This window comes from Periplaneta americana, chromosome 1 (assembly GCF_040183065.1).
Source record: "Periplaneta americana isolate PAMFEO1 chromosome 1, P.americana_PAMFEO1_priV1, whole genome shotgun sequence".
Lineage (NCBI taxonomy): Eukaryota > Metazoa > Arthropoda > Insecta > Blattodea > Blattidae > Periplaneta > Periplaneta americana.
Genome location: NC_091117.1, coordinates 151,595,682 through 151,610,491, shown reverse-complemented (window position 1 = coordinate 151,610,491; position 14,810 = coordinate 151,595,682). Strand labels below are relative to the sequence as shown.

Below are 14,810 nucleotides of genomic sequence, written 5' to 3'. Positions count from 1 at the left end.
TTTGGTTCCTTGTTGAGATTTTTGTGTGTCCAAATCGTGTCACTTAAGTAAATAATCATATACTTAACTTTATTTCAAGTACATATTTTTGTCTGATTTTACAGACTACCAATGCTAATTTTTTCATCTGCTGGATATTTTAAACGTCTCCAGTTCTTGTGTTTCGTAAATCTAGTTTACATCATACCGATATTTACTTTTTTTTTATTAGTGAAATGTTCATTCTATATTATCTATAATCAATTATCCCTCTAAGATGTGCAGCCTCGAAGTACTTTCAGACATACTAAATTGATATCGGGCAATTGAAATTTTATTTTCGAAGCGCTGCTAGGAGCACTGTTACAGTGTGGCTTAGTCGTCTGAGCGCGTAGAAATTTTATATGAACAGTGAGTTCCAAGCAGCTGTAAAAAAGTAAATTTTTAAATATCGACGGGCCAGTTTAAAAGGAAAATAACACAAAATTAAAGTTTTGAGGAACCTGCATTTTAAAGCTTTATGTTATTGTGAAAAATCAATGGATAGTTGAAATTACTCAAAATTGTGTTAATGTCTAGTTTCTAGTTCAGTTTCAAAAATAAACTAAAATTGCACTTTTTCGATTCAGATATCTTTCAATAATTATAAGCCCTTTTCTCTGTGATAGTTTTGTAATATATATATATATATATATATATATATATATATATTCCTTCCTTTGCTCTTTTTTGTTCTCTTGTTGATTACCAGATGAATTTATTATCATACCCTTTTATTGTGGATTTTATTTAATTTTCGTATTTCTTTTCTTCTTTATTATTATTATTTTATTACATTCCATTTTGTTATATTCTTCCTTACGTTTTCCATATTAACTATTTGTACTAAATGAGTTGCTTTTTATTATATTCCAATGTATCTTACTTTCTTTTTTCATGTTGTTTAGTGTCGATTTTGTTATGCTATTATTATTATTATTATTATTATTATTATTATTATTATTATTATTAAAATGATGTTTTATATGTACTACAGGCCTACGTTTCAAATTGGGGTATGTGTTAATTGGATTTTTCATAGCAACATGAAGCTTTAAAATTGAGGTTTAAATTTTGAGTTGTTTCTCTATTAACTGGCCCGTCGATATGTAGCTGATATTATAAAGTTAGCAAAATCCAAGAGAACAGCCCTGTGTTTCGACGTCGTAGTGACCCAAACCCCAGAAACATTGATAGTGACTTGGTTTCAAGTCCTCACTGCAGATGTAGAAGCCACTGCAGTCTTTTGGATCAGCTTGTGTTCCAGGGACGTCGCATTTGAAATCCTTGTTAGTAGTACTACCCGTAATAATGCCGGGTTTGGTAAAAATAGAGCAACCACCAAAACTACATCCCCCAGTACGGGGGTTGAAGTAGGTAAAAGGCCAGCAAGCGTCGTGTTTCGCCTTCAAATCCTCCGTACAGCGGTAGAAACTGTGACAATCTTCCGGGTCCTGGAATATTCCTTGTTTGGTACACTGGAAGCCTTTACTAGGACTCCCAGATGCAGAGGCTGTAGTAGATTCTGTTTGAGAGCCATCGCCAATGGCAACATTCTGCAAGAAGGAACAATATTGAAATGTAAGCTTCAGGTTTTCCGAGAATATCAATTTTAATTTAATTTCAATCAAATGAAACATTAATTATTCTCGATGCTCTAATATGTGAATCAGGGATTGCAGAAACAGCACATGTCACTATTTGTGGCGAAGTGAGTTTATTCGAGTTTCATGGACTGTTGATATAAGGCTATCATTCCATGCAGAAACCACATTATGTCAGTATAGCCGTCTCACTTTTGCAGACCTGTGAATTCCTGAAAGCGCGCAGAAACAACAATGTCAAAGACATGTGCCGACACATTGGTTCCGATTCCAGACGGCAGACATCTACGACACAAGGATACAAAAATTGATCCCACTGAATGACAAATGTCTCAATTCTGGTGGTGAATACTTTGAAAAGTAACTCAACAATTGCTATATTTCCAATAAAACTTTCCACGAAATTTTGTTCTCTTTCTGTAAACGGCCCCAGGGAAACTTATTTTTACGGCCCTCGTAATTGCACTCGAGTGGCCAAAATTTGTGTAAGCACTTCTTTTGACATGATTAAAATGATGGAAGAAAAAAAGATTAATTTTTTTATCTGCCCCCATGAGAATGTTTGCGTGTAAGTACAAAGGAGAATACCAAATGTACGTTCTTCATTGGCATATCCAGACAAAATCGTGCCAAATCAAAGAGAGGAGCTTGACGATATACGCAAACTAATGCGTCACATACCACATGGATATCAAGAATTTTACAATAATATTCTTCAGTGTCCTATTGTGGAAAAATAAATTAATTTATATGCTGAACTTATATATTAACTACACAGTAGGCATATGCATATATTATATCCCTAATTTGACAAATAAACTTTAGTTGAACTGAAATTATTATACTAAAATTTTGATTCCTTGCAGAAACAGCACATGTCGAGCTAATATATTCCATTAACAATTTATTAGATTCCAATAAATTTTGTATAAAACGACACATCTATTAGGCTTCTATCTGAAGAAGCCAGTATTATAACCAGTGATGTGGTATACCACCAGTAATACCATTTTTTGTGTCTACCGAAAAATTTAGTTTTCATGACATGTGCTGTTTCTGCAATCTACGATTCATTTACAGTGTTTTCAACTCAATCCCAAATATACGTCTTCAAATCTGGAAAAGGGCGACGAACCGTTAACGTGCAATCAAGTATATGTCTTCAAATCTGGAAAAGGGCGACGAACCGTTAACGTGCAATCAAGTATACGTCTTCAAATCTCGAAAAGGGCGACGAATTGTTAACGTGCAATCTAGTATACGTCTTCAAATCTGAAAAAGGGCGACGAACCGTTAACGTGCAATCAAGTATGCGTCTTCAAATCTGGAAAAGGGTGACAAACCGTTAACGTGCAATCAAGTATACATCTTCAAATCTCAAAAAGGGCGACAAACCGTTAACGTGCATTCAAGTATACGTCTTCAAATCTGGAAAAGGACGACGAACGTTAACGTGCAATCAAGTATACGTCTTCAAATCTGGAAAAGGGCGACGAACCGTTAATGTGCTATCAAAGGTATTATTGTTATGAACATGGCTTTCTTAATTTCGAAAGTAAATTTATGTTTCCATTGTTATGGATTTATTACATTTAAAAAAGTCCTTCCCTGTATAAGAGGGTATGAGCTAGACTTACTGCTAAGTTGCTCTTACTTCCCAAACTTTGTGCAAGTGACTGTGGGCCAACGTTTGTAGTGAAACCTCAGACGACGAAAGGAACAAAATATAAAATGTGACTAGATCACAATAAACCAGTAGATTAGGCCTATTGTGTTTCCGAGTTAGGCAGAAACGAACCAAAAAGAAATAAAATCCATTTAATATGATAATTAAACTACAAAATATCAGACTTTTTAGTCCACCGCTGTGGAGTAACGGTTAGCATGCCTGACCGTGAAACGGGCGGGTCCGGGTTCAAATCCTAGTTACGGCAAGTTACCTGTTATTTTTTTTCCGGAGTTTTTCCTCAGCCCATTAAGAGCAAATGTTCACACCTGTGGAGTAACGGTTAGCGCGTCTGGCCGCGAAACCAGGTGGTCCGGGTTCGATTCCCGGTCGGGGCAAGTTATCTGGTTGAGGTATTTTCCGGGGTTTTCCCTCAACCCTATATGAGCAAATGCTGGGTAACTATCGGTGCTGGACCACGGACTCATTTCACCAGTATTATCTCCTTCAACTCATTCAGACGCTAAATAACCTAAGATGTTGATAAAGCGTCGTAAAATAACCTACTAAATAGTTTGATCCTACCTGGAATGTTTAAATCTGCAGTGTTGCATTAAAATGTTTATTTCTCGAAAACTATTTATCAGACGTACGTAAAACAAATGTATTCTAAAATCTAAAGAATTTGAGTATAAAATGGCGTCATATTTTTAGAAATAACAATAGTGATCTTTCATGTAAACACTGTTTGCATTAATTTCATATGGTACAAAAAAAATTGGAAGTGATGCGAGAGGAGCAATATGCAGCAATAAGATTCTGTTTTCTCTTGAGATACACAGCCACAGAAAATTGCGAGAAACTTCAGCAAGCATAAGGTGAATATGCCCTACCTCATGCTACAGTCTTTAGATGGTTTAAGAAGTTTGAAGCCACCGACATGGCTCAGTCAGTTAAGGCGCTTGCCTACCGGTCTGAAGTTGCGCTCGGGTGCGGGTTTGATCCCCGCTTGGGCTGATTACCTGGTTGGGCTTTTCCCGAGGTTTTCCCCAAACGTAAGGTGAATGCCAGGTAATCTATGGTGAATCCTCGGCCTCATCTCGCCAAATACCATGTCGATATCACCAATTTCATCGACGCTAAGTAACCTCGTAGTTGATACAGCGTCGTTAAATAACCCACTAAAAAAATAAGTTCAAAAGAGACAAATCCTTTATTGTTAAGCAAGACGGGACTGGCGTTTCTGTAAACATTGTTTCAGAATTCAACATCAATATATACTCTTTTCGCTGTAAGAAAAATCCTAATGTAAACACAAGCACTTGGCTGTCATACCAGTGACTGGCTCCCATTCGAAACAGACACACAACGCAGGAGAATATAGTTCCGTATTTGGAAACCACAACCTTGTATTATTTGAAAATAAAAATTGAATTCTAGTTATTAAATACGACGAAACATTTAACTTCACTCATATGTAAAACACTATGTAACAGAAAACCTACTTTTATATTTCTTTATTTACGTTGTAAGCGGATGAATGCTAAGAGTAATGCCAAGGTAGCCTGTTCTTGTAATACTGGCGTCACTTGAGCTTGTTCACGTAAGCACGTGTTAGAATGGCTTCTATATACTCAATGTGTGTGGTTACTAAACCTTCTCAAGAGCGAAGAGAAAGAAATAGTGTTGAATGTATATTAAAGTAAGTTCAAACTAATAAATTATAAAGTAGGCCTAATAGTTTCCTAAGCAAACGAATGCATAGTAGTGAGGTTAGGTCTACTCTGACGAGAAACGGGAAATGTTTAACATGAAATAGAATGTACAGAAGTGGGCAGGATCACTTACTAAGAATCTCTGCCGCCAAACTGTGTTTACTGTAGGATTATTCTTACAACGAAAAGATTATAGCTGAGTGATTTACGTGAAGACAGATGGATAACATAATACCAATTCAGTGTAACTTTGAAAATTTTGTATGGCAGTGCCTTCACAATTATTATTGAAAATTTTGTATGGTAGTGCCTTCACAATTCTTATTGAAAATTTTGTATGCAGTGCCTTCACAATTTTTATTGAAAATTTTGTATGGCAGTGCCTTCACAATTATTATTGAAAATTTTGTATGGCAGTGCCTTCACAATTATTATTGAAAATGTTGTATGGCAGTGTCTTCACAATTATTATTGAAAATTTTGTATGGCAGTGCCTTCACAATTTTTATTGAAAATTTTGTATGGAAGTGCCTTCACAATTATTATTGAAAATGCTGTATGGCAGTGCATTCACAATTATTATTGAAAATGTTGTATGGCAGTGTCTTCACAATTATTATTGAAAATGTTGTATGGCAGTGCCTTCACAATTATTATTGAAAATGTTGTATGGCAGTGCCTTCACAATTATTATTGAAAATGTTGTATGGCGGTGTCTTCACAATTATTATTGAAAATGTTGTATGGCGGTGTCTTCACAATTGTTATTGAAAATGTTGTATGGCGGTGCGTTCACAATTATTATTGAAAATGTTGTATGGCAGTGTCTTCACAATTATTATTGAAAATGTTGTATGGCAGTGTCTTCACAATTATTATTGAAAATGTTGTATGGCAGTGCCTTCACAATTATTATTGAAAATGTTGTATGGCGATGTCTTCACAATTATTATTGAAAATGTTGTATGGCGGTGTCTTCACAATTATTATTGAAAATGTTGTATGGCAGTGTCTTCACAATTATTATTGAAAATGTTGTATGGCAGTGTCTTCACAATTATTACTGAAAATGTTGTATGGCAGTACCTTCACAATTATTATTGAAAATGTTGTATGGCAGTGCCTTCACAATTATTATTATTGAAAATGTTGTATGGCAGTGCCTTCACAATTATTATTGAAAATGTTGTATGGCAGTGCCTTCACAATTATTATTGAAAATTTTGTATGGCAGTGCCTTCACAATTATTATTGAAAATGTTGTATGGCAGTGTCTTCACAATTATTATTGAAAATGTTGTATGGCAGTGCCATCACAATTATTATTGAAAATGTTGTATGGCAGTGCCATCACAATTATTATTGAAAATGTTGTATGGCAGTGCCTTCACAATTATTATTGAAAATGTTGTATGGCGGTGTCTTCACAATTATTATTGAAAATGTTGTATGGCGGTGTCTTCACAATTATTATTGAAAATGTTGTATGGCGGTGCCTTCACAATTATTATTGAAAATGTTGTATGGCAGTGTCTTCACAATTATTATTGAAAATGTTGTATGGCAGTGTCTTCACAATTATTATTGAAAATGTTGTATGGCAGTGCCTTCACAATTATTATTGAAAATGTTGTATGGCGGTGTCTTCACAATTATTATTGAAAATGTTGTATGGCGGTGTCTTCACAATTATTATTGAAAATGTTGTATGGCGGTGTCTTCACAATTATTATTGAAAATGTTGTATGGCAGTGTCTTCACAATTATTATTGAAAATGTTGTATGGCAGTACCTTCACAATTATTATTGAAAATGTTGTATGGCAGTGCCTTCACAATTATTATTATTGAAAATGTTGTATGACAGTGCCTTCACAATTATTATTGAAAATGTTGTATGGCAGTGCCTTCACAATTATTATTGAAAATGTTGTATGGCAGTGCCTTCACAATTATTATTGAAAATGTTGTATGGCAGTGTCTTCACAATTATTATTGAAAATGTTGTATGGCAGTGCCTTCACAATTATTATTGAAAATGTTGTATGGCAGTGCCTTCACAATTATTATTGAAAATGTTGTATGGCGGTGTCTTCACAATTATTATTGAAAATGTTGTATGGCGGTGTCTTCACAATTATTATTGAAAATGTTGTATGGCGGTGCCTTCACAATTATTATTGAAAATGTTGTATGGCAGTGTCTTCACAATTATTATTTAAAATGTTGTATGGCAGTGTCTTCACAATTATTATTGAAAATGTTGTGTGGCAGTGCCTTCACAATTATTATTGAAAATGTTGTATGGCGGTGTCTTCACAATTATTATTGAAAATATTGTATGGCGGTGTCTTCACAATTATTATTGAAAATGTTGTATGGCGGTGTCTTCACAATTATTATTGAAAATGTTGTATGGCGGTGTCTTCACAATTATTATTGAAAATGTTGTGTGGCAGTGTCTTCACAATTATTATTGAAAATGTTGTATGGCAGTACCTTCACAATTATTATTGAAAATTTTGTATGGCAGTGCCTTCACAATTATTATTATTGAAAATGTTGTATGACAGTGCCTTCACAATTATTATTATTGAAAATGTTGTATGACAGTGCCTTCACAATTATTATTGAAAATGTTGTATGGCAGTGCCTTCACAATTATTATTGAAAATGTTGTATGGCAGTGTCTTCACAATTATTATTGAAAATGTTGTATGGCAGTGCCTTCACAATTATTATTGAAAATGTTGTATGGCAGTGTCTTCACAATTATTATTGAAAATGTTGTATGGCAGTGTCTTCACAATTATTATTGAAAATGTTGTATGGCAGTGCCTTCACAATTATTATTGAAAATTTTGTATGACAGTGCCTTCACAATTATTATTGAAAATGTTGTATGGCAGTGCCTTCACAATTATTATTGAAAATGTTGTATGGCAGTGTCTTCACAATTATTATTGAAAATGTTGTATGGCAGTGCCTTCACAATTATTATTGAAAATGTTGTATGTTAGTGCCTTCACAATTATTATTGAAAATGTTGTATGGCAGTGTCTTCACAATTATTATCCATCACCATCTGCATACGATCTGTGTTTGTGCCAGGCTTGTTGAGCAATACGTAGATACAATGGACACGCGTCGTGAAGTACTGCGTCTCTCCACGAATGTTGCTGATGCTTGCCTTGAATCAGTTGTCACCGGTGATGAACTGATGAGTCATGGTTGCATCGTTATGACTCCGAGGGGAAATAAACCGTACTGTGTGGAATTCGCAAAATTCTCAAACACCAAAAAGCAAAAATTATTTCACCTGCTGAAAAGGTAATGGCGGTTAACTTCTTTGAGTAAGAAAATTATTTATCAACATGCAGTTTCACAGCACTTGACTTGGTTTGGCTTTTCGAGGGCGGAACCCGGGTTAGGGTTACTTTGGCCCATTGTGTGCCTAATAGGCCTACAAGGTATCTGAGGAAAAATGTAAAATACTTAAAGATAATGTAGTTTCGGCTAACCTACATCGATTTAACCTGATGGTCAGACCGATTACACTAGTCTGCGATGAAATTCCTGCCTCCAAAGTTTTAATGTTTTTAGGGTATTTTTAGCATGCTGAAATCAAATTCAAAGTCAAAAAGTTCCTGTCACGTACCATTTTTTTGTTATTTCAATTTTCTTATAATATATTACGACAATTTATAGCGTAATTATTTAAATTGTAATACTTTAACATATGTAGGTTTAGTATGTTAGGATATGAAAACCAAATGTATTCAAATATTTTTAAGGTGTTTATATTGAAAACCAAGGACACTGAATGTTTCTTAGCAGATAGGGGGTGCAAGCACATAAGGGAGTTAGAGCGAAATAACGTGCAGCCTTGTCATTATTTTTATTAAAGATAGAAATGTCAGCCACTCCTTGGTGAGAGACTGAACTCAACTCGTCTAGTTTCTCTCACATTTCATTAGTCTGCGTTTCATCTGGAAACGAAACGAAATCAGTTTGAAGCTTAATTGTGGAGTAGAATGTTGAAAGTCTTTAGTTCAGTAAGAAAGTATTTACCATGTTGCATCGAGGATGTCTAAATAATCCAGACCACTTTTGTTATATAACTTATGTAGGATATACACATTGCCTAAGAAGAGGTGTAATATTACAGATTTTGTGAAAAAGTCATACCATGCCTATTTTTTAATCAAACTTGGAGACCAAAGTAAAGCTTGGGCACCACACAAAGTATGTAGACTATGCATTGAAGAACTTCGTCATTTGATCAATTGGAGAAGGCCGTTGCTATCTTTTGGAGTACCTATGGTTTGGAGAGAGCAGTCGAACCATAGTAATGACTATATTATGGATTTATCAATTTGTCCTACAGAATAATCTCTGTAATGTTGACAATTAATATTCGAGCAGAAAAATTCGCTCCCGCGCCGGGGATCGAACCCGGGTCCTTGGTTCTACGTACCAAGCGCTCTGACCACTGAGCTACGCCCAATTCAATCCACAACACCACCTTCAGTGTTTCCCTTTGTGGCCTGACTCCAAGTTAGGCATATATGTTGACGTATATGTCTAGCGAATTTTTGTCCTCAAATATTAATAGTAGGCCTACTTCTGTTCGTGTGATATGAAGGGATACGATTCTAAACTTAAAAATCAAATCTTGTATTCAGTTGTTCGATCAACCATTTTACCTGTGCCTAATGTACCAATCCCTGTGCGACCAGAAATTCTTAAACATCATTCTATTGGTACTGACAACGTGAAATAGGTTTTAAATACTTTTTCTCCGAAGATGATAATCTTGTATATTGCAGTAATGTGAAAGAATTTATGCTAAAACTTGGACTTCCAGACTATGACCTAAGTGAATGGAGAATGTTCATTGATGCTTCCAAGCGAAGTTTAAAGGATTTTTTCCTTCATAACGGAAATATTTTTGGTTCAGTACCCGTTGCCTTTTCAGTGATCCTCAAAAAATCATACACAAATTTGCAACTGCTGTTATTGACTATAGGAACACAACTGGCAAGTTTGTGATGATTTCGAAGTTCTTACTACGTTGCTGGGTCAACAATCTGGTTTTACTAAATTTCCATGCATTCTTTGCCTGTGGGATAGTAGGGCACGAGTTGTTCACTGGACTATGAAAGACTGGCCACCTCGACAAAATTTGGAAGTCGGTTGTAAGAATGTTGTGGGCCATAGCCTTGTGAGTTCTTCTAAAGTTGTGCTGCCATCTCTCCACATCAAGCTTGGCTTAATGAAACAGCTTGTAAAAGTTTTAAATAAGGAAGGAGGCTGTTTTAAGTACATGTATGAGAAATTTCCACTGATATCTGAAGCAAATTGAAAGAAGATATATATTTAATGGTCCTGTCATAAGAAAACATGTCTGATGGAGCATTTAAAAACAGTATGGATGAAAAGGAGAAATCAGCATGGATGTTGTTTCGTGAAGTTGTTTGAAAATTTCTTGGCAACAAGGATCCTAATTACCGAAACATTGTGGCTAACATACTTGAAGCATACAAGGAATTTGGTTGTAACATGAGTATCAAAATGTTCTGTTTTCTCAGCTAGATTATTTCGCCAAAAATCTAGGATTTTTCAGCTAAGAGTAAGATGAACGATTTCACAAGGATCTGCAGGAGTTAGAAAGAAGGTACCAAGGACGCGGGAACATCAGTATGCTTGGTGATTATTGTTGGATGTTAAAGCGTTAAAGCGTGAAATACCTGAAGAGAAACATAAAAGAAAGAGGAACAGGAGGACTTTCTCAACTAAGAAGTAAGTGGTGTAATTTTTTGTGTGATACATTGTGCTAATTTATACATCCAATAGTGAAGTAAACAAGACAAACCAAAGCAAAAACACTCTAGTGACATGTATGAACAACCATACACATAGTTTCAGCAAGCTGTGTCTTTTAAATATTGTTTTTGAATTTTAAATAAAAACGTGAAATGAAAAATTGTGATGAAATTCACGTAATTATAAAATACGTTTAAAGTGATTTTGCAAACAAACCTGACGTGATAGAAGCAAACGGATTGAAAATTCGGATTCAGCACATCGACATTATATAAAATCACATTACTTAGTTTAGGCAACAAACACAAAGTTGAAATTCGCAGGCTAGTGTTATTATATTATTTAGTCCTGACAGCTCAGCGACGCGAAAGAGGGGAAGTAATAGGAGTAGTGGGGACAGTTCCGGAGTAGAGATAGGGGCGAGCTGTCGGTAAAGGAATGCAGTATAGATTAACTGTATTGGAAACATACCCCATGCGTGACATCCCTTCGCTCTGACTGCAGGCGACAGATTAACCTGAATGTCCTTTGGCGTAACTTAATGGACTCGTCTGACCAAGGCGCACATTCCCTGCGACTGTCAGGACTAAATAATCGTATTGTACCTATGTCCTAAGTCTAACGGTTGGGAAGAAAATAATGGGAGAAATATTGAAATGTATTACTGTTTCGTGTACTATATTTGACGTGTTACGCAGCATATGAGCAACGCAAAGCCAGCGCAACACACACAACTGAATACACGTTCACTTGACATTTACGTCGTGTATTATTCGCTTGTTTGTTTGTTTGTTATTGGGTTATTTTACGACGCTGTATCAACATCTAGGTTATTTAGCGTCTGAATGATATGAAGGTGATAATGCCAGTGAAATATGTCCGGGGTCCAGCTCCGAAAGTTACCCAGCATTTGCTCGTATTGGGTTGAGGGAAAACCCCGGAAAAAACCTCAACCAGGTAACTTGCTCCGACCGGGATTCGAACCCGGGCCACCTGGTTTCGCAGCCAGACGCGCTGACCGTTACTCCACAGGTGTGGACGTATTATTCGCATAGTGAATATGCAGACATGTTTTTATTTATGGATTTTGTGATGGCAGTGCATTGACTGGTGTTGAGAAATACAGACAACGATTTCCATCTACCTATGTGTTTTCCCATGTTTGCTGGATGTTATCTGAAACTGGCAAGCTACCATGTGTTCCATTAAGGTCGGAAAGAGATCCAGGTTACTATGCATAGACATTTCGCTAGCCCGCGATACGAGCGTGCTAAACTAGCCCAGGGTATCGAGTGATTACTTGTACAGGATTCTTATATCATATCTTATCCTATAATAATAATAATAATAATAATAATAATAATAATAATAATAATCCGTGGCGCTACAGCCCGTGAAGGGCCTAGACCGACTAGCCGGCTGCTGGCTTCACGCCCACATGCCGAAGCAGAGATGGACGATCATCCAACCAGAATGGAGGTATCGTGTGGTTAGCACGATGATCCCCCAGCCGTTATAGCTGGTATTCGCAACCGGATTTCGCTACCTATCGTAGCTCCCCAAGTGCATCACGATGCTGGGTGGGCACCGGTACTATACACTGGCCGAAATTTCACGAGAAAATTTCTTCCCCCATGAAGACTCGAACCAGCGCGCATTCCGTAACGCGATCCTAGGCTTGATGCCTTAGACCACGACGCCACGGCGCGGGATTATCATATCATATATCATATCATGTATCGTATCGTATCATATATCATATCGTATCATATCATATATCATATCATATCATATATCATATCATATCATATCATATCATATCATATCATAAACACTGGTTTATGAATACGAAAATCGTTAATTTGCCGATCATCCACTGGAAGCCCGGGCTAAGAATGTGAATATGACCCCAGTGTCTGTATCTGTTTTGAACGTACAATTCAAGGAATCCATAAGAAGGGTAACCTTAATAACTTGTCTTGTGTAATTATTTTAATTTCTTACTTATTTTGAATTCAACCATGAAATAAACTGATTGGAATAACCCAAGACGCAGCATTTTCAAAAATTTAACGTATTACAACTTCCAAAACGTAGAAATAAGTATATAATGCCTCTATCCGTTTAAAAGTTCGTCCATCATAACTTCCCAACCGTTACATTTCGGCATATCGATGTAAGTTGACCCAAACTACATTATCCTGAAATATTTTATATTTCTCCTGAGACAGTCTGTACGAGTATATGCGATGGATATCTGTGCCGGGCTAAGTGGCATTTGTGATTCCGATGCTAACAGACGGGCCATCTTACCTCAGGAGCGATAGAGACAGATTTCATCCTAAGGCGAGTACGTGATAAGCTCCAGGGCTCTTCCTGTATCAACATAGGAAACCTGTACTGCTCCAAGAATTCACCCTAGCTCGTTTTTAACTATAACAGGTGGTAGATGAAATGGGGTGATATAAATTACCTCCGAGGGAACTATTTACGTACATATATATATATATATATATATATATATATATATATGTACGTAAATTGCCTCCCATTTGCCTTGGGCGTTTCTAAAAACAATTAATATCGATTGTGTAATTGTAGAAAAAATAACGGAACACACACATGAGAGATCTAATGAACAAAGTTTAAGCAAACAAGTAATAACTAACACTACGCTTTAGGCCCGTAGCACACTTGAAGAGTTTTCGCTAGAGAGAAATGTGTTGCGAGAAAGAGGCGAAGAGCCTTCTTCCACACACTTGGCGAGTTCTCGCTATCACAGATCACACCTTGCTATGATCATCTATGCACTGCCTTCATGCAGAAAGCATTTATCTGATTATAGTAATGACTCGTTGGGGGAAATATTATAGGTTATGTATTTACGTATATTGTCGTACTTAAGTGTATAACCTGTAAGTATATTGTCGTACTTTACAAATTACGTACGAACGCTATGTTGAATCTGAGTATTCAGATGATGAGGAAATGAAGTTACATGAACATATTTTGTTAATGAAAAGAAGAAGTAGACCTAAAATTAAAGCCAGAAATATCTGAAAATCACATTGTATCTTACGAAAATAAGGGCGAGTTTTGGACACTGGTTTCGATTTGAATGATGATACGTTTAGGCGTTATTTCTGGTTCAAAGGAACACAGTTTTTTTTTTTTTTTTTTTTTTTTTTTGCCAGTCATCATATGATAGAGAATTCTTTGCTATATTCTGATTAATATTACGTAAACTTTTAAGACATACAGATACATTATTTCGAATGTTTAATTAATACTGTTAAATCTCATCAAAATAAAATATAGTCCTATTTATTTTCAGATAATCTGATAGGTATTTGTCTCCAGATTTCTTCTTTAAGTTTCGTGTTTTTATAGTTTCATCCCGTGTATAATATAAATAGGCCTACGGGTGACATCGTAGAAGTTCGATAAGTTTCTGACTGCAATTATCAGCCATATTTCCTCATTTTCAAATAAAAACAATACAATTCATCGCCACCTGTGATATCTTTTTATACATTCAATCGTCATAAAGAGTATAAATGTCAAACATCTTTGATAAATGTGTCAAGAAAATTCGCTGAGCTACCGATTCCAGCGAGAAACTCGCGTGAGGTTTTTGCCTCGAACGAGAATCTCTTCCAGTGTGTGGACGGCCATTTGAATCCATGTTATCAATCTTTGAATTTTCTCGCAACACATTTCTCGCTAGCGAAAACTCTTCAAGTGTGTAACGGGCCTTAAGCGTTACGCTACCGCCCGCAGCTATAAGAAATGTAGGACATCTCAATACGTCTTTATCGATTTTAGAGAAACAATTCGATGTACATTTGATACCCAACACTGTACCTGTGCGAAAGAGCTTAACAATTGAAGCAAGTAACTCACCATTTGAAGAAATGCGACACAGATGAGTAGTAAGCAACGCAGGATCTCCATTTCGGCTGTATGGTTTCTGAGCCTTGAA

At 36.0% G+C, this 14,810-nt stretch overlaps 1 protein-coding gene across 1 annotated transcript; it reads right to left on the bottom strand.

Moving 5' to 3' along the window:
- Window positions 1-275: 275 nt before the first annotated feature.
- LOC138702061 (uncharacterized) lies at window positions 276-14,810 on the bottom strand. The gene is made up of 2 exons (XM_069829591.1): window positions 14,732-14,810; window positions 276-1,574 (listed from the first exon to the last, which is right to left on the bottom strand). The coding sequence occupies exons 1-2, from the start codon at window positions 14,780-14,782 to the stop codon at window positions 1,146-1,148; spliced, it is 480 nt and encodes a 159-aa protein (XP_069685692.1). The 5' UTR covers window positions 14,783-14,810; the 3' UTR covers window positions 276-1,145.